Below are 20,541 nucleotides of genomic sequence, written 5' to 3'. Positions count from 1 at the left end.
TGAGGACAGTGGTCTACTCACTTTTTCTATTGGATCCCATGGTAGATTAGAGAGATCGAAGCACACCTTGGAGGATTTCAGAGGTTGCCCCTTGCAGAGGGTGAGGGTGATTGGTTCTCGAGCACATGCATGGCACATAGATCCAGCACCGACCAAGGTGGCCAGGGAGAGATTTTGGCGGTTATGGATTTGGGAGTGCCGACCTCTCACGCGGTTGCAGTGGGACCCTGGAGAGTGGATGTGGCATGATCCCACAGGTCGTGTGGAGACTCTGGATGCCCCTTTCTTTGCATATACAACGAGGCTCGGCCGTAGGATTGAGATGTTGGAGATAGATGGCACACCGGCAATAGCAGCACACTGGCAGTCTCAGGGCCTATCATAGCTCTTCCTTTCAGATTTATGGAAGAAGCTTTGGGACAGCTTTCGGCGGAGGAAGATCACTCTCTTTCTTTGGCTGATGGCGCACACGAGTTTGGCGGTCGGTACTTTGCTGGCAGTTGGAGGTCCGCAGCTTGCCCGAGGTGCGGCAACCCCAAGAGTCTTATCGATGTTGCCTTTAGGATTGCCCGAAGGCTCAGTAGATTTGGCAGCGGATTCTCCGCATCTTCGCTATGGATAGTGCATTGACCCGGATCATCACTTGGGGTACTGTCGCTTGGGCCACGGAGGCTAGAGTGGTCAGGACTTATGAGGAGGATGGGGGAGGACTAGCCCTTCAGGTCTCCCACCATCGTATTGCAGTAGTACCAGTCACAGCCCCACCGACAAGTGACTGGCGACTAGGCTCGTGCCAGAGATGGGAGATTTGCAGTAGCATAGCAACCTGGCACATCTGTTGTGCTAGATGCAGCGAGGCCATTGAGGGTACCCACACTTCGTCGGTTGAGACCATCGGGAGCATATGGCTGGCTTGATATCATCCACACCCTCCACGGTCAGTGGGTGAAGCTGCAGGGAGGTTTGACCGCATGCGGAGGAGAAGCATCTCTCCCCCTTTAGATCACTTGTTTCCTGCCCTTATATGAGGTGAGTTTGTATATAGCCCTTCAAGGTTGTACTTAGCCCTTTGTGGCTGTTTTCTCTTTAACTAATTGAAGGATCTTTTTCTCGGGAAAAAAGACGAAGAAAAAACAACCACAAAGGGCTAGTACACCCACGATGGGCTGGATACAAACTCGCCTCATATAAGGGCGGGAAACAAATGATGAAAGGGGAAGAGATGCTTCTCCTCCGGCTGGTCGCTCTATGAGGAGAAGGCTATCTCATACAAGGGGAGAGGGGGAACAACCACACAGTTGGTCTGCAATGCCATATGGGTCACCGCCTCTATCTGTGAGGAAAGGGCCAAGCCTCCAAAGTCTCATGAAGGCTTCCCGTCACTTGCGCATGCGGTCAGAACCTCCCTGTAGCTTTCCCCATTGACCGCGGAGGGTGTGGATGATATCAAGCCATATGCTCCCGATGGTCTTAGCCGACAGTGTGTGGGTACCCTCGATGGCCTTGCTGCATCTAGCACGCCAGATGTGCCAGGTTGCTATGCTACTACAAATCTCCTATCTCTGGCATGAGCCTGGTCGCCAGTCACGTGTCGGTGGGGCTGTGATTGGTACTGCTTCAATACGATTGTGGGAGACTTGAAGGGCTAGTCCTCCCCCATCCTCCTCATAAGTCCTGACCACTCTAGCCTCGGTGGCCCAAGCGACAGTACCCCAAGTGATGATCCGGGTCAATGCCCTGTCCATAGGGAAGATGCGGAGAATCCGCTGCCAAATCTACTGAGCCTTCGGGCAATCCCAAAGGCAACGTCGATAAGACTCTTGGGGGTGGCCGCACCTCGGGCAGGCTGCGGACCTCCAACTGCCAGCCAAGTACCGACCGCCAAACTCCCGTGTGCCATCAGCCAAAGAAAGACAGTGATCTTCCTCAGATGAAAGCTGTCCCAAAGCCTCTTCTAGAAGTTTGAAAAGAAGTGCTGTGATAGGCCCCGAGACTGCTAGTGTGCTGCTGTTGTTGGTGTGCCATCTATCTCAGGCATCTGGATCCTGTGTCCATGCCACTAAAACAAGATCTTTCTTTTATTTCAGAGAGGGGAATAATTAGAAGATCAGAAGGGGAGGTTCTTATACTTGCACACCTCAAAAGCCGGAGGGAGGAATCTTACAAAAACCTATACTGTTGATGAGCGAAAAGTGGTTCGACTGATGGCAACGAGGGTTAAGGAGGATGGGCTATCCACATCATACGATGGCCCGGCATAAGTCAAGGAAGTTGATATTGCGGGACCAGGGGAGGAAGCTCGACCCGTATAGACAATGACTTTGACTGAAGAAGATGATATATGCAAAGAAGGGGGCATCCAGAGTCTCCTCCCAATCTACGGGATCATGCCAAGTCCACTCTCCCGGGTCCCATTGCAACTGCGTGAGAGGTCAGTACTCCCAAATCCATAGCCTCCATAGTCTCTCCCTGGTCACCTTGGCCGGTGCTAGATCTATGTGCCATTCCTGTGCACGAAAACCAATCACCCTCACTCTGCAAGGTGCAGCCTTTGAAATCCTCCAAGGGGTGCTCTGATCTCTCTAGTCTGCCATGGGATCCAATAGAAAAAGTGAGCAGACCACTGTCCTCATCTGCTCCATGGACCGCCACAAGGATATCGTGTCTGGTAAACACGCCTAGCCACACCGGGGGGGGGGGGGGGGGGTCGGATCTGGAATAGGAGTCAGCCACTCCTGAGGAATAGCTGAGTCAATGTCGATGCTAAGCTTGTCTCTACCCCATATCCTTGTCAGGCCTCTCTCCTGCTCCTCTTGAGGTAACTGCCTGTGTGCAATCCAATCTCCGAGAGACCTGGCTGGTTCCATGCTTAAGGCGCCTCAGGATGTATGCGGTTGGGCCCCTAACATGTGGCCACTGGGTAAACGAATCAGGGGGTTCCAGACCAAAGGTTGCCGAAGCTGCTCCTCTGAGGCCACTGGAACAATCTGTTTGAGGGCTACCCTGAGATGATCCCAAGCACGAAGTAGACTGGTTGCGAATCTGCCCTCAAAGGCTGGGCTAAAACCACAGGTTCGCATCTCCGTGAAGATCCATCTAGTACTTTGCGGCCACGGGTCCCAACGCTCAGAGTGCAAGCTGAAATCCAGGCCAAGAGGAAATCTTTCCAAGGCTCACCATTAGGTAGGAGTTCTCTGACAATCAACTTGCCCAGCAGGGCACGGCTTTGTATAGCGGGATTGATGAGGCCAAGCCCTTCTTTGCTACGTGGTTGAATGATCACCCTCCATGCCACCTTGGCCCTGGCTAGCCTTCCATCACTTCCGGCCCACAAGAATTTCGAGATCAAATGTTGTACTTGGACAATGCATGCCCGAGAAAAGGCCCGGCACGAAGTTATGTACGGAGCAAGCTGCTGCTCGTCGGGATAGATGTCAATGCCAATCTAGCAGCGGAGGTATCGGACTGGAGTGCCCCTCGGGATCCAATCGAAAGCCTCAACTGGTCGCAAAGTTGGGGTGGGTGCTCACCCTACCCAAAAACCACACGACTTGTGCCAGTTGATCTACCCTCTTGATCATAGTTTTCAGGTATGATACCGTACGGTTCGTAGGATACGATACCGTATGGGAAAAGACGGTACGATATAATTTTTTTTCTTATCGTACGATAAAATACGGTGTTTTTAAAAAATACTTATATTGAATTTTTTTAAAAAATTTTTTCTTTTGAAAAATCCATACGAGCCCATACGGTATCGTACCATATGGTATTCCGTATGATATGTCATCGTACGTCGTACGGAAATAATCCTGCTCTTGATGCACGTCAGAAAATCTCAATCACCTCCATGAATCTCTGGAGATTCCCAGCGTCTCCTGCAAGGTAGGTTGCTATGTTGTCTGCAAACTTTGAGTCCAGCAACTCCTCCTGTGTGCGGAGGGAAAGGTGCAATCCTTGAAGTCCGGTCTCTTGGGTGGAGAGAAAACTACTCATGGCCTCGGACAAGTAGGAAGAGGTATGGTGCCAGAGGATAGCCCTGTCGAACCGAGTGGGAAAGGGGGAATCCGTCGCCTCGGGCTCCCTGAATGAGAACCTGGCTGTATGATGCCGAATAAAGTCCCGAGACTCCACGAATCCACTCCATGGGGAATCCCATCCGGTTTATTTTGCCCTCCAAAAAACTCCAGTTGACTCTGTCATAAGCTTTCTCCAAGTCTAGGAATAGCACAATGAGGTCTTGTTGCCACATCGTGGCCAAAGCTGTGGCTTCCCAAAAGGTAAAGATGTCCAAAATGCTCCAATCCTGAACAAAACTAGTCTGAGTGTCGTGGATGAAGTCTGGGAGAGAAGGCTGAAGTCGCCTGCTGATGGCCTTGGCCAAAATCTTATAGGCCATCCCTAGAAGGGTGATGGGTCTCCACTGTCGGATCTCCAATCTATCACCACCCTGCTTGCGAATCAAATGTATCAAGCCCTCTATGAGCCTCTCTGGCATGGCACCTATGAGCATAATTTGATTGAAGGCAACGTGAAGGCCACCTTCCATGAGGTCCCAATGGCAAAGAAAGGAGACAGGAAGCCCATCTACCCCCGGGCATTTGCCCTTGGGTAATGCTGTCACTGCCTCCGCCAGCTCCTCTAAAGTGAAAGGGGTCAATAAGGAAGACCGAAGGGAGGGGGGAACCACCTTTCTCGTGTGCCTCCAGACTCTCTCGCACGCTTCCATCATCTAGGGGGATGATGGGGCACCAGTGAGAAGAGATTGGAAGAAATCCGTGGTGATGGCTCTCACATGCGGGGGATCAGAAACAATAGCTCCATCCTAGCCACGTAGCCTGCGAATACCATCTCTCCTCCTGTGGGAGCCAGCTCTCCCAAAGAAATCTCCCGTAACTTTGTCACCGGCCTGAGTCTAGAATGAAGCCCTGGCATGGTATTTATACTCCACTCTCCTCTTCTCAATGGACCGAATGTTCGTGCGGGCGGCAGCAACCTGACTCTCAATCCACGGGCTATTTGGGAAACTCTCCTGAAGACATTGCAAAGAGGCTAGGCCCCTCCTTAGACTCCTCTCTTGCTCTTGAAATCCTTTCAATCTACTCTGGGCTGCATCCTGTAAGAAAACACTGATCTCTCCCAGGCCAGCATCCAAAGTGCACGCTGTTGAGCCTGAGGAAAAGTCTAGTCCTACCCATATTTGCTCGATCCAGCTGCAGTTCTTGAATGACGCTGTTTGTAATCCTGGAGCTCACATGCCTGTCATGCCTCCATGGGTCCTCTAGGGACAAAATAACTGGGGCATGATATGAAAAAGTAGTGCCTGCTAGAATACCAACCATGCCTCCACGGTGGGTGTGCCCCTCAATAAGGTGATGCTCTTGGAGGAAAGAATGTTGATAGCTTCCCCCACCGTAGCTCGCTCTCCTCTATGGATGCCTCGTCTTTGAAAGCACTAAGGCCCCCCTAAACCCTCAATGTTCCATGAGACAATCCTCATATCAATCTCTGTGTGAGGCGGAACTATCGGAATTGCCCTCCACTTGAAGATTCTTGGGCACGGGTTTAGACGGGGATAGTCACAATCCGTCCTGGTGCGAAGTTGCGCCAAGTGGGCGTGGATCCTACCCTCCATGTACTGCCACTCTGTCCGAGCGTGAGAGTATGCATACTCTGTGCTCCATCGATCACAATAGACATACCTGTAAGAAGGGTGAGGGGTACTGCGATAGAGGTATGCATGAACACAAAAAGCAGCACCTCCAGGTTGGAGGTCACCATCTCCCCTTCTTGGTCTTTGTGGGCTGATCCACCCAGCTTCATCTTAGCCAGAGGCCATAGATGAGTAAAAACATCGGTGATGCGGAGATCCTGAAGATGTAGAGATAGCTCAACTGCCTAGCCTTGAATGGTAGCGGCGACCGACTGTGGATCCCACTTTGTCCCCGGGGTTGCGCTCAAGATAAAAGAGAGATCATTGTGCCATTCTCTGGCGTAGAGGGTATGGAGTGGTGGAAGACCCCACATATCTGAATAGGGGCTACGGGGTCTTCTCAAACCTGTCTGTCCCTTCCGTCGGAAGACACCAGAAGAAACTATAATCCAAAGGCTGCCTCAAGATCCTGGGGGGCCCGCCTGGAGACTCAGGTGGGAGAGCCCTCACTGGTGAGGTCGCAGTGGTCATCTCCATCGGCTCTGAGAAACGATGAATTAGGCGATGAACGGAATTCGCCGGCTATCTCCTCTCCGAATCAGGGGCTAAAGGGGGCCGCCAACGGGAATGCTCTGGAGAGGCCGCCCGCGGGGGGGGGGGGGGGGGGGGGGGGGGGGGGGGAAGAGGAAGGGACAGATGGAGCGACTGCGGGAGGAGTCGGAGGCGAGGGTGGGGGAGGCGGGGGAGGAGGTGAGGGGGAGTGGGGAGGCGGAGAGGGACACTATTGAGAGGCATCCATCAGAGAGGAAGGCTACCGGGGAAGGCTCGATGGCGAGAGGGTGGGGTCAACCGGCCCCATTGGGCATTGAGGGCGAAAGAGGAGTCGCGACAAGGAATCGGCCGCCCAAGTCGGTTTGGAGGGGGGGGTGCTCTTTGTGAGGACTGGAGGGCCCCCCCCCGCCGTCTGTGGGCGGGTGCTGAGATAAGTGCTCGTAACGGTTCTTTGACAGAATCGAATCCTCTTGTATGCCGCCGGCCTGGCGTGCTTGGCGGCGGCGCTCAGCTCTGGTGCTCGGCTGGCGACTCGAGTGGGGCCCAATTGTCTGCCACTCTCTGGCTGGTGGGTCCTCCATGATTAGTAATTGGTGCTCCGTTGCCTGGGAACCTGCTTCTGCCTCGGCCCCCTGATGCGGACTTGCGCGGGAAGTAGGAGGGGGGACCACCGGGGGCGGTCTCCTAGACTGACGTCGAGGGCAAGCTCTAGCCAGATGACCCATCTACCTGCAAATGAAGCATTGGCTTGGAAGGTTGGAATACTCCACTCCCTGTGTATAATGGAGTTGCCTTGAAGGTTGGGAATAGATATCATGTGAGGCAGAGAATCTGGCGAGGCAACATAGATGTGTAGAGATGGAATCCCGACTGCTTGTGCGAGGGCCTAGGTAGCGTTTTTTTTTTTTTTGGGGGGGGGGGATTCCATCACTCTCCCGATGGCACCACCAATCACTGGGAGAAGAGGAAGGTATTCCTTCTTGAGGCCTGGAAAGCAAACTGTCATGGGAAAGCCTGAAACTCCAGCTAAAGGGTCAGATGCCAGGTCGAAGCTGTGCTGGCACCGTGCAAACAAGGCCTGGGTCGTACGCAATGCAACGGGGCTCAGCTGCATGACAAGATTAGACGTCATTGGTGAATCGGACTCAACTGGTAGTAGCCACGCTCGAATGGATGAATATGAGCGAGCTTTTTAGGCGCACCTAAGAGGCTAGCATGAAGGAGATCTTTGAGTTGGCTACGCGCGAGGTGGCTACCGACAATCTTGCATACCAGAGTAGAGGCCTCTAGGGATGCTTTAGTCGTAGTGAGAGCTGTAGGTCCACTTCAGAAAACGAAAGGCAGGTAACGGCGGCCTCGATCGGGGGAGACGGAGCGACTGCCATGGAGTCCTCCTAGGGGCGAAGACTAGAAGAGGCTGAAACTTGCCGAAATTAGAGAAAAAGCCCACAAGCTGAGGGTGTTGCCGATGACAAAGGAAGAAAGGGGGACGACAAGACAAGAGGCACGAATTGGGGCCCGGGGGGGGGTGAGAGGGAGAATGAAGGCAAGAAAAAGGGAGGCGCGCAAGAAGGCGGGGGAGGCACATGAAGGTGGGGGGGATTAGGCAGCGCTGGGGGGCAAGAGAGAGAGGGGGGATGCGGTGCTGGCGGGCAAGAGCAAGGGAGGTGCTGGCATGAGCAGGGGGGCAAAGGTGGGGGCAGGGGGAGAGAGGAGGCGTAGAAGGGCAGGGGCGCATTCAGGAGAGCAGGAGGGGGTGAAGGCGGGAGCAGGGGAAGTGAGGGAGGTGTAGGTGGCGAAGGCGAGCAGGACAGAGGGGAGGGGGCAGACGGGAGGCAAGGGAGGTTGTGCAGGCGCTAGTAGGGCGATGAAGGATGGAAGAGGGGGAGGGGGGGGGGAGTGTAGGCAGCAACGGCGACAAGGGGGGGAAGCGCAGCTTCGCTCGACCGTTCGAGGCGAGGACATCCCGACTTGGGTTTCTACATTGGCATATTGTTTGCTTTTGTATTCATTGATGTATTGATCTTGGCTTGCAAGCTCGTGGATTGTTCCTGAATAAATTCCTGAAAGGGGGCGAGGCGTGTTCCCTGCTTAGTATATGTGTCCTGTGCAAAGTTCCCTAAACCCCTCTCTCTCTCTCTCTCTCGCTCTCTCTATCTTCTCTCTCTATTCTTCTATCTCCTGGATACGTGGTGGAATTTGTCACATAGCACGTCCCATTGGGCTTACAACGCATAAGTCAAACTTGTTCTCACAGTCACAACATCTTCACTCTGGAAGCTGGGCAAAACATAACTTCCATAAACATACTCAACTCAAACTCTTGGTAATCCAATGGTCCTATAGATCCATGCGATCATGGAGGAGGGAGTCATCAGGTAAGAGAGGGATCGAGAAGATAATCTCCCAAAATTTTTGCCTTAGAAAGCAAAAATCAAACTTGCATTAAATAACCCTAGAACAGGAGAAGAGAGTTAACGGTTCAGCTAATCTTCACAATCAATGTGAAAGAAAAGAACTTTGGTTTGGGGAGAAGGAGAAAAGATAGCACTTGAAAAGCAACTTTGCTTTTCACCTGCTTTGTCGATTTTTAGATAGTTAGAAATACGTGTGTGGCCCAAAAGCACCCATACGCTTTTCACAAAAGCTAATAATAGCCCTCATCCTATGTTTTGTGCAAGAACATTAAGCGAAACACTAATAATAGCTCACACCATACTTTTTCAAAAATATGTTTTTCTACTCTAGAAATAGTGGGGTTCTTTATGTTCACAAAAGCTAAGGGGTTTCCTTTCTCTCATCAACCATTCTCACTCCCACATTACACCACATGCAGCCTCGGCATGCTTCCTAACTCAAGGGCCAACCAAGCTCTATCTCCAAGGGGTCCTGAAGCACGTGGATTGGTCTCGTCACCACCATCTACACCTCTTTGGAATTGCAGCATCTTACCACCTGAGCTTGGTGACGTGAGGACGCTCACCCGCCCGACCTACCGTAAGGCGCTTTGCCATCTTACCCGCGTGTAACGGAAGCCCATCTTTTGTAAGTTGGCGCTAGACTTTATAAAGTGGGCTTACCCTGAGCTTAATGCCAAATAGGGAAGTTCCCAACTTTGTGTACATACTTGCTTAAGACTAGAAGTGGTAGCCTGAGATAGTTTTTAAGTTTTGTCTGGCCTAGTTTGAAGGCTAGTCATTTGTATATAAGTCAATTTTGACATTAAATCATACACATTCATTCCCTTACAATAGAATACTTGTGAGCTCTCCTTCTTTTCTACTCTTGTTTGCTTGTGTTTTGTATGATTCTTGCATGCATGATGTTTTGCTCGCTTGAATAGGTTTGAGCGTAGGATTCTTCCTCTCATTAGCTTCTTCTCCACCCACCCGTTGTTGTGAGAGAACCACCGCATAGGCTTTTCTCTTCTTGCCTCCATCTAGGCAAAGAGAGCTCTTTATTCACTCCGAGATCCATGCAAGTCTGATGTGACAATAGAGTGGGGACGCAATGGAGGAGCCAGCGCACCCACATCGGGAAGTTGCAATTGTTGCTCTAAGGCAAGACTAAATGACACTTGTTTCGGAAAAGGCTAAAGTTATCTTGAGTTGAACAAACTTCAATAGGGCCTTAGTGATATTTGATGTGGTGAAGATGGTGGCCGATCAAGGGCATGGAATGGGTGATTTAGGGGGTAGGGACATCGATATAGGTCACGTGCATATGCTTCCCACCCAGCTGGGTCAGTGATGCATGTGAGTAGCTTCTTTTCCTCAATGATGCATCAACAAGCATCGGAGTTATCGTCACTTCCGAAGAGCTAGTATTAATTGTCTTGGAGCCAAGCAGTAAGGTGGCAAAAGGGCGCTAGCATATGAGGAGACAGATCATGTGTGATTAGGCGCACGATCCTATGGCAAACCTGCTGTGGAGCCTGTGGGCAGCCTCAAAGACTGATGTTGGGAATTGTAGCATTCTCACCGTCAGCCAGCCAGTCACAGTGGCCACCCCCAACACCCCCCCTCCTTCTTTCCCCGACAAGACCAAGTGGTCATATGTCTGCATAAATTGAGGACATGATGGAATGCAAGATCATTAAAAACTCACTTACGAAGTATAACCAATTTCTCTGTTTGCTGCAGCTGTTATCATATATGAGACTGGCTCGGCTTCAAGATTCAGGGCTTATTGCAAAAATTGTGTTCGACAAGGATATTATTGTCAATGAGGTATAAGAAAGAGTTAATAGTTATTGTCATCTGAACTTCAGAGTTTCGAGTTGCCCAAATGCTTTATTTTTTAGAATATCAATAATGCTAAATGGAAAGCTCATAAATTTGGGACGATCCAAAAAATTAATTTTGGTGAAAGAGGTTTCTTGCTTTCCATGCTTAGGGAAAAAATTGTTCATAATACTGACTTGCAATAAGAATAGTGCTGCATAAGATTGTGTATACAATTATACATGCATGCATATATACATACATACACTCATACATAACACTTAACATACATACATACATTACATAACATAGATTACATGCATAACAAACACGCATACACAGACATACAATATACACATACATGTATGTATGTGTGCGCACGCATGTGTGAACTTTTGAAGTGTACTTTTTTTCTTCACTAGAGATTGGTGTACATAACAGTCATCCTCAAAATTCATTTTTGTTGCAGGCTAATGAGTATGAAGTTCTTACGCTGCTTTTGTCTGAGTGCCGAAATCGACTGTCAAATTTTGATCAGAGTCTAGATGATGAAGTTAGAATGTTGAACAGTACGGTATGTCAATAGAAACACAATTTCCTTGTTTTCTTTTTTATTAAAAATAATGACTTTACAAAAAATTCAAAAAATACTTTAGTTTTTATTAGAACTTAGAATCTGCCTACTTTGTTAGGATATATCACCAAAGGAGAAGGTTGCAGCCAAGCTGCGATCCTGTGAACAGAAGATTCTGAGTAACACAATGGCTGCTCTTCGAAACCGGCTTAATCCAATCAGAGGGGTTCCCACAAAAGGTGGTTCCATGAAGGTAAGCAATGTATGACTTTAAATGGCTTTTAAGAAAAGTTTACAAGGGGATAACAGAAAGTTCTATTAAAAGGTTGAATTTTGTGTTGGATATCAATGCTCCACCCTCCTATTGTATTGCCCAAGCACCGGCTAGCTCATGTTTGTACAATACCCATTATGAGGAGTAGCCATGGTTGAGCAGCTGGGGCGCCCGCCAACATCCTTGTATTCACACGGGAAGGTGGCCTAGGAGGTTTAGAGACGGCTTGGATTAGGTTTGGCACATTGCCAAGAGGCTACATGTAGACAATGGCATTTATGCAGTCATTTCAGCTTATACATGCCTACATAGATAAACGGCCAGCCCCTTCTCCACACAGTTCATGATTCATCACTGTGAGTTTACTCCCTAGCTTCTACTAGCATACAATCTCCGTCTTAGTAGTTCTAGGTAAACCATCAAACCTATCTTCATTGGAGCACACGGGTGAGGAGCTTTGCCATGTGTTGTATCACTTCAATAATACAATATTGTTTTCTATCTTTGTTATTGTGCAATTTGAGTCTTCAAGTTTTGTGCTGTGAAAGATCTACTCTTGTGAGTGTTCTCTTGTATACACCACATGTTGTATTCTCTTACATGGTATCCAACCTACGGCTCGGTACAACACTTCTATGCGAATTGTTGTATAGCAATCCTCTTTAGAAGAAATGGGTTCTCATGCAAGACCCCGCCCACCACACCATTCGGTGCTGATGGAAAGCTTAACGACACCAATGATCCTCTCTTGAAATCAAGTTCAAGGCTATCCTATCTTCCTATGAGCTTTGGGACACTGTTATTGGTGTTGATGTTCACCTCCCACCAATGAGGAATGTAGACGGCAACCCTGTACCACCTTTTGCCAACCTTGTTCAAGCTTGGAGACGAAGTGATGTATAGATGCTTTCTGTGCCATCATCACTATAGCATGTTGACCATGGTTCAACACGTCTCCACAGTTGTAGAAGCATGGTCTTCGTTGTAGAGCTAGCACGAGACAACGAATCCCTCAAGGATTTACAATCTCGAAAATCAGCTTCAACAAGAGAAGCTGAATGAAGGGTGAAGCTACGGAGGTGTTTCATACCAAACTTAAAGATCCCTATTACCAAATAGCTGTAATCGGCATGAGTGTGCTCTCCTTGGATCTCGCTCATCTCGCTAGGGTATTGTTGCCTAAATATGATAGTTTTGTTACATCTTTGAATGTTGGTGTCAAACCTACTTCTCTCACATTTGAGAAGTTTAGTTCATTACTTTGGGATGAGGAGATGCGGATACAGAGTCACAATGGTGGTGATCAGGCTTTCTCTGCTAACACCGAGAAGGGTAAGAATTCGAACTCTTAAAATCAGAAAAGTGCTTTTACTGTAACAATAAAGGGCACATGGCCAAAGAAAATAGGAAAAAGCAGGTAGATGCCAATAATGACACTCTAAAGACAAGGAAGAATGCAATCATGCTGCAAAAATAGGGCTCTTTGTTGTCATTGAAGAAGTATGCAGGGAGAGAGCTAATGTTGCAACACATGATGATTCTTGAATCATTGACAGTGGGGTTTCTAGGCATGTATGACCACTAACAAGGATTGGTTTTCCTTGCTAAAGCCTATTGAATATCATAGGAGATCACACATGGTGAAATATCACTATCATGGTGGAGTGTGTGAGTAGGAGATAAAGCTTGAGGGAAAGAGGAAATGGACCTCAAGCCATGGTAATGAAGTACAAGGATTAGAGAGAGAGAGAGGGAGAGAGAGAAGTAGTAGAGCTCAAGTATGAGAGACAACAAGATTGCACCACAAGAATGATTGTATTATAATAATACTTCCCCCATGTACAATGCTTTTATAGGCACTAAGGACTTATCTTTTTAACCTAAATATGAGGGTGTTTACACCTAGTGTGTTCACACCACAAAGGACACTTGACTAGACTCCAACCTAACTCTGAAATACTCAACAAACCCCTCTTTGGAGTGATGGTGGAGTTGCATTAACAAGCATGGTCTTTGCGAAAGATTAGAGGTCAAGTCTTGCCCGAGGGACAAAGATAGCCTACATCAACATTCCAAAACAACCCCCTCGCCTAAAGCAAGGGCAAAAAGGGAATGATGGAGAGGAGTCTTTTATAGAAACAAGGTGTTACAAAATCCGAAAGGATCCAAAAATATATAACTATGATTTTGGGGGACTACCTAGGCAGAGAACCCAAGACTCAAACAAAAATAGAAACTAAAAATTGAAGAAGATCATCCTCCTCGATGCTGCTTAAGATCCGGCGTCGTTTCAAAGATTCTCACACTTGATCGCAAGTGTGGGACACATGTACTTGCAAGGAGCATATGCTTCGTGATGGTGCTTGCAATACAGATCATTGAAGTCCTTTTTGGCACGATGGTGGCCATGGCAGAGGACCCTGAGGGAAGAAAAGAGTTCTTCCATGATACTCTATGTCAAAAAGCTAATGATATGAGCATTGAATACCTTATGACACATGTGAGTTGTTGCAGAGGATGGTGGAATTGTCGAGCACAAAGGAGTCATTGGGCTACTATAGAAGGAAGACCTCTGGAGGAGGTAGGCTTTAGACGTTGGGACAGCCCCAAGGAGGCGGCCTGCTTGAAATACAGATGTACACGACTACAAGAGGTGCATGCTTTAATGATGATAATGGTGGCTGTAGCATCAAAAACGCAGATCTTTTGATGTAGAAGGAGCTACTAGCTGATCAACAGAAAAAGAAAGAAAGAAAAGATATATTAACGTTTACGGAAGGCGAGATTGGCCAATGAGACAAATTTGTATACAACAAGTCCATGTCTTGAGTATCATGGAAAGAAAAACTGAAATGAAAAGCTAATCCTAATCATATGCAGTCACTGTCTAGCATGCTATAGATGTACAATCATGATAAGTGGTATACTACTAATTCCACCCAATGGAGATGGTGGGGTGTAGTACATCATACACGGGGGTATGGGGCGAGAAGGACACTCGCATCCGCTGTGCCGTGGTGTAGCCTTTGGATTCTCTTCTCCATAGCTTTGTGGTATCATGCTTGGATCTAGGCAGACTGGGCCTGATGGAGTCCGGGTAGTCGCGGTCTCTTGGCAGCTTTGATCTCCGAGGTTCTCTGTAGTGTGAGCCCTCGTCGGATATAGGGGGAGGGGGATGTGGCTTGCTGATAGGCCTGAAGAAGCTGGTGATTTGTGGCTGGGATCTTTGGCTCTACACCTGTAGAAGCCGCTCTCTATGTCGGTGTAGCTCAAGGAGGAAAAGGCCTGGGCATCTCTGATCAGGATACTCCTACACCTGGCTAAGTGGGCCAAAACCCTCTCTGAACAAGCAGTGGTATCTCCCTCTGATCTCATAATATACAAGGCATCTGCATATGTAATGCTCCTCTTACTCTACCTCTCTGTGGCATAATCTACATACTCTGTCCTCTCTAGGGGTCCGTGTTGCTCTCCCTGCCTCAATCTCCAAAGTGTGAGAGGAAACTTTGATCTGACTAATAGTCACACCCTCATAGCGTGAGACGTGTACATCCATGTAGCCTGGTCGTTTGACAAATCCATCTTTTGTGAATCTAAGGAAATGATCTTTGAAGTACTGCATCTTGGTGGGAAGGGAACCCAACCAAGTCTCCCTGGTGTGCATCTAGATCAAATCCTATCTTAGAACTCTATTCCTCTCCTCTTGGGAGAGTGTAAAGTATGGGAGTCATCATCATACTGGAAGGGCGGTAATCTATCCATGTCGAGCCCATGTGCTGAGAACCACTCATGATGGGTGATGGCCCTCTGTAGCAATACTCTGTGAAGACTTCATGGCTAAGTGGGGTAGTCTCTCTGGACCCATGGCTCTGATGCGTCTGATGTAGGCTATGGTCTAAAATAGAGCCTCTACCATCACGGTGGCACTCCGAGCTCTGCTTTGATGATCTCATGTGGTACTGATAGTTTGTTGCGAATCATCCTGGAGATCACGAGGATCTATGGTCTCTCCATTTGATGCCAATCATATGTGGAGAGGTTAGGGGCCCATACTGGTGCTGCATACATCATCGTTAGGGTTACTAAGGTGTCAAATAGGCATCCTTTGGTGCGAGGCTCTTGGAAATGAGCCTGATGACATTGTCGCTCCATCAATGCAAGCACCATAATCTTGGGTGAGCCTGTTCTGTGATGCCTGTCTCATGAAGAAACGGCTTCCATTACTAGTGAAGGTAATACCAGAGTATGCATATGATTCTGTTACCTCCACCTGACTGCCTCTATATGTGATCATTGTATCTTTCATAACATGTCTGGAAGTGTGAAAGATCATGAGCTTGGTTTTCCCAAGGTTCACTGAAAGGCCTCTCTGTGTACAAAAATCATCTAAGGTGTCCATGTGGCACTACAGTCCCTCCTGGGAGCTAGATATCAGAATGATGTCATCCGCATAGAGTAGTAAAATGACCAAAACCCCTGAGAGATGCACCACTCCCTCCTCCTCTGTCTATGAAGTCCGTGACCTCATATATGTACAGGCCAAAGAGTGTCGGGGAGAGTGGGCAGCCCTGCTTCACCCCCATGGTACTATGTATCTCCTCTGACAGACCGCGTGGGCATCTGGTTCGTCCCGTCACCCTCTCATATAAAGCAATGATCCCTCAGATCATATCTGAAGGCACCCCAAGAGTCTGCAATCTTTGTAGGAGCCGGTCCCGTGGCAGTGTGTCAAATGCTTTGTGGAAATCCACAAGGCAACAATAGAGTCTCTGCTCCCGTGCTTTGGCTTGCTCAATCAGGCTCTTCAAGGTGAAGGTATGATCCAGTGTGCAGAAGTTACTGTGGAACCAAGGCTGTCCTGGAGCATGAAGACCCTCCCTCTTGGCTAGAGAGCTGGAGCTCTGTCTCAAGTACTAATCCATATATCTTGGCCATAATATGGCCAACCATGAGGTTCCTGTAGTTCCCGGGGTCCATCGGGTCACCTGATTTGTGAATGGGGGTAATGATATTCATGCTCCATGTGTGTGGGAAGCCCTCTACAAGTGCCATGTTGAAGAGATGTGCAAGGAAAGGAGCTATGGTGGTAGCGGCAGAAGAGAAGTGCTCACCTCGTATCCCTATATGATCTGCGGATCTCCCATGATGTAGCCTCTTAAGAGCTTTCTCTACCATACTCGAAGTGAAAAAAGTAGAGGTGGTGGGTTGAGGATCGGGTGGAGAGGGTAACGGGGGCTGATCTAGTACATGGTAGAGGGACTTCGTATAATCATGCCAGGTGGTAGGAGCAGTGATGGGTGTGGGTGGTCGTGGCTCACAAAACTGCCTCCAAGCCTCTTTCGCGTCGTCGTACCAACCATTCTGGGGAATTACCCCTACTTTAGCTTTAGAGGGGGTATGGGTGGTATGAGGGAAGCTGGCAATGGCAGAGGAGTGAAGTAGATCAGTCAACAATGATGTGAGTATCTCCAGAGCTGCCGCGGGATCCATGTCAAGTAGACCATGGTAAAGGGTATCCTGAAATATGTGATCACAGTCATGAGTGAAGTGGACAGTGGTGTGATGGGTGGAGGTGGGTGCTGAGGCGGGGGGAGGGGGGGTAGCTATCATGGTGAAAGATAAGTATGTGTGATCAGCTCCGATTGGTATGGGGGGGTACTCAGAAATCATGTATGAGCTAAACTCTCTCCCGAGAGCCTAGGATGTAATCCACTGTGCCACTTCCACCTCCATGTGGAAAGCATGTAAGTCCTCCTAGCTTTGGCCATCATCCCGTTATAGATGAGGAGACGGTGGCGTGATCTTAGCTCTAGAAGCTCCCGTCCATAGTATTTGACTGGCTTAGTATCTGTTGACACCCTCCGTGATCCAGAGTCCTCGTCCTCTAGAGTAGGTAGATGTATGGGATCTCCCTCAAAATCATATGCAGTGCACTGTCTGCTCCTTGTCCTGGCATTGAAGTCTCCCACTAGTAAGACCTCTCCAGTCTGAGGTACCGTGTAGAGCGCACTGTATGGTGATGTAGCCCCTCCGGACTCCTCCACCTCCTCTATCTCCTCTCCATCTCCTCCTCTATCTTCTCTGCATTCGTGGCATAATGTGAGGTGTCTGGTGGAAAGTAACACACAGCGATGTACATTATCTCAGCCTCTGTCAGCTGAAATCTGACCCACATAAAACGGGCTTGTGGGTCTCTGCTGATAATGCTGATCCTCGACTGAAGCTTTGTTCTGAATAGAATGGCCACTCCTCCCTATCCTCTAGCTCTACCTGCTTTCCGTGTGCTCCCTTTGAAAGCTGATTCCCACTGGAATCGTGTTACACATGGCAGACCTCTCTGAGGGCTCTGGTGTGTCGCAACTAAATGCTTCTAGTGCATACTACTGCCATGCCTAACCCTTACATGTACCTACATGATGAACACTTACTAAATTCTCCACAATGGGTTAAGAGGACTGACCTGACACTGACCGCTATGGCTAGGAGACTGACCTACGTAGCTCGTGCTTGACATGTCCTAGATTGGGGCTCACGGCATACAACAAAATATCCTAAAAGGTACTACTTTGCACTTTATTGAGTTACAATCCCAAGGCCTCCGTGAAGATTCTCTTTAGCATTCAGCCAGCATATGTGCATTCCATTCAACTAGCATATGTGTAGTTAGGGATATCCTAGGAGGGAGGATAAATTGGAACAGTTCATTAAAGGGTTGGATACAAACATTAGGTTTACCGTGCATAATTTTGAGCCATAGTCATATGACAAGGCTCTCACTCTCACTCGGAATGAAGGAATGATGTTGAATGGAGGTAAGCCCAAGCAGATCCAGGCTAGCTCCAAATCCCAACAATAGCCATTCACCACTCAACAGTCATCATCCCAATCGGGGAAGGGAGCTTAGAATAGCAAAGATACTAAGAAAGATTCCCTGGTAAAGGACCAATTGATCTTCGCACTCACATTTCCCATAAGGCTCAACAGTTCGAATTAAAGGTTTAAAAGGTCACATTTCAACAAGACCTCATTGTCTCATCTCTTTTGGGGCCTGATACGATTCTCGGCATTTAGTGGTTTAGAGATTATGCACCCATTCTTGATTGGAGACAGGACACTTTCAGAGTTGTTGATGGTGTTCTTTAGCTTGTCTTGATTCATGGGGATAGAAGTATTCTTGGCATTCCACTCATCTCACATATCTAGGCCCAAAGAACCATTAGAAAAGGAGCGGAATGTGCTTTGATTTATGTCTGTAGTAGCGAGCAGGTTGCTGTTCAACTAGCAACTTTTTTGACGCAAAAGTTGGATGGTCTCTTGGCAAAGTTTCAAGGTATTATGCTAGCCTTCCATAACCTACAAACTTTGCTTTCGGAACCAGAACCACGAACCTCCATATTGTAGCATGCAATAGGTTGCTCATCATAACGCACAACTTTCGAAACCACCGTGTCCCAAATAGTTTCATCATAACCATAAGCAAGCAAAATTGTGTACTTATGGTCACTCTTGGTCTCAGGTAGCTTTAATTTTTTGACTAACGAGTAGTTTTAAGAAAGCTGTGCGTGGCTTCATCGTCGATCATAATGGTGACTCTACGGTCCGCAATCCTGCCATATAAACGAACCAAATCATGTGGCCCGAAAGATGGCCACCACATAGCTTGTGAACACAACATGCATGAGTGTTGTCCGTATGGCAGACTGTCACCTCTCTAAATTCCGAGGTTGGAGAGGCAACACTTGCACCGTATGAACTTGCCGAGAGGACTTACCATCCTTCTTGGCATCGCAAGAACTACCTCTAGCTTTAGCACCCGGCTTGGGACAAGCCATCTTGCTATGCCCCGCCTCAAAGCAGTGAAAGCATATATTTTCTTTTCTTTGCTTTCTCATACTGCTGCTGTTTTTGGAGCTTCGTAGGGTTTCTCTCTCTATTTTTTCATGGTTTTTGCGGCGGAATGCTATCTTGAACTCTACCCAAGTACAAGGGCGTCTCGCGCTATTGGCCAAACTCATTCACCATTTATATGCTTTGCCCGTCAAGGATAAGCTTGTCTCGATGGGCCTTACATCTTCTGGTGTATGCGTGAGGTTATGTAAGTTTGACCGCTTCTCTAAGAAGATGTTGACTGCATCTTTGTTGCGTTCCTTGTCTTCTCTCCTAAAGCTCGGTGCTTTGAGATTCTTGAAGATCCCAGCAATCACTATGGACTCCTTGGCAAACTCTATAGACTGCCACCCTACGGTAGTCCCAACCTCTTGCTGGAGAAGAAGTAAACTGAACTCTTCTATGCATGGGCGTAGGAGACACGACACTAGCAATATGAGTGGCCGGGCATGAGTCTAAACGATGGTGCAAACTCATAAGGATGGTCAAAATTTCATTTTAATTTTGTTCTAAGGTTTGGGTTATGGCAAAAAGCCGCAAAATGGACTTGCATTGAGACCTCCTGCTCTGAGGCATCAGCCTCGAATCGAGCATCGGGATTGGTGTCACCGAACTCGTCCACATTGTCATCTGTGCCGGGGTCCAACAGTGTATTGCTAGTCTCTATGGACTGGTCAACTATCGTTAGGGTGTGTTGAGTCTTTGCGGACGGAACCATGGGGTCGTCTATGGACAAGGATGGGGTTAGGGACGTGCCTCCTACCCCACTCGGCTCCTGTGTGCCAAGTCATGAAGTGGACGGAGGACGAATGGCTTTCGTCTGGCATGCAAGGGTAGCTCGCCGCATGCGGGCGAGCTCGGCTTGTGCAAGGCTGGAAACAGCTGATAATACTCGCAAAAACTAGGGAAAATTTAAATGCAAAAAACTTTACGGAATGCACAAATGGAACAAACTATCCAAATGACACCAAATGGATGCTCTCCGTTCGCCCCGTGTGGATACGCGCACACGAAAACCTCTGTCTATGACGGAGCGGTGTGTGTCAATGCCGGTGTACAAAACTGTGTCTAGTCTATGTGTATAAAAGTCAACACTCCCGTCTTCTTGTGTGTATCACCACACACGTGACTTTAGAGGTGAGAAGGGGAGAGAAAGAGAGCTCGTTGTGGGCTCTCACGAGTCACAACTGTTTGTGGCTTTCTTGACTGCTGGTGCTGGTCTTTGTTGAGTTGGCCCGGCTTCGAGTTCCGTTGACAGAGGAGAACAAGGAAGCGCCTTCTCTAGGGTTCTGCAACACACACAAGCGCTCACACCGTTGGGTTTGACCAATCTACATGGGAATCATCATGCAACCTTGATTCCCACACAAGGCGCAAC

General features: G+C 48.4%; 1 protein-coding gene across 1 annotated transcript in view; it reads left to right on the top strand.

Moving 5' to 3' along the window:
* Positions 1–20,541, top strand: part of LOC147626793 (fructose-bisphosphate aldolase-lysine N-methyltransferase, chloroplastic-like) — a 142,871-nt gene that overhangs the window by 107,607 nt on the left and 14,723 nt on the right. The window contains exons 11-13 of the mRNA XM_086815345.1: positions 10,348–10,434; positions 10,898–11,002; positions 11,121–11,255. Of these exons, the coding sequence (XP_086671471.1) occupies positions 10,348–10,434; positions 10,898–11,002; positions 11,121–11,255 (327 nt within the window). The remainder of the gene's footprint in view (positions 1–10,347; positions 10,435–10,897; positions 11,003–11,120; positions 11,256–20,541) is intronic.

Source organism: Cibotium barometz, chromosome 21 (assembly GCF_041138505.1).
Source record: "Cibotium barometz isolate CiBa-2024 chromosome 21, ASM4113850v1, whole genome shotgun sequence".
Lineage (NCBI taxonomy): Eukaryota > Viridiplantae > Streptophyta > Polypodiopsida > Cyatheales > Cibotiaceae > Cibotium > Cibotium barometz.
The sequence above is the reverse complement of the archived record's forward strand: the minus strand, read 5'-3'. Positions and strand labels throughout refer to the sequence as shown.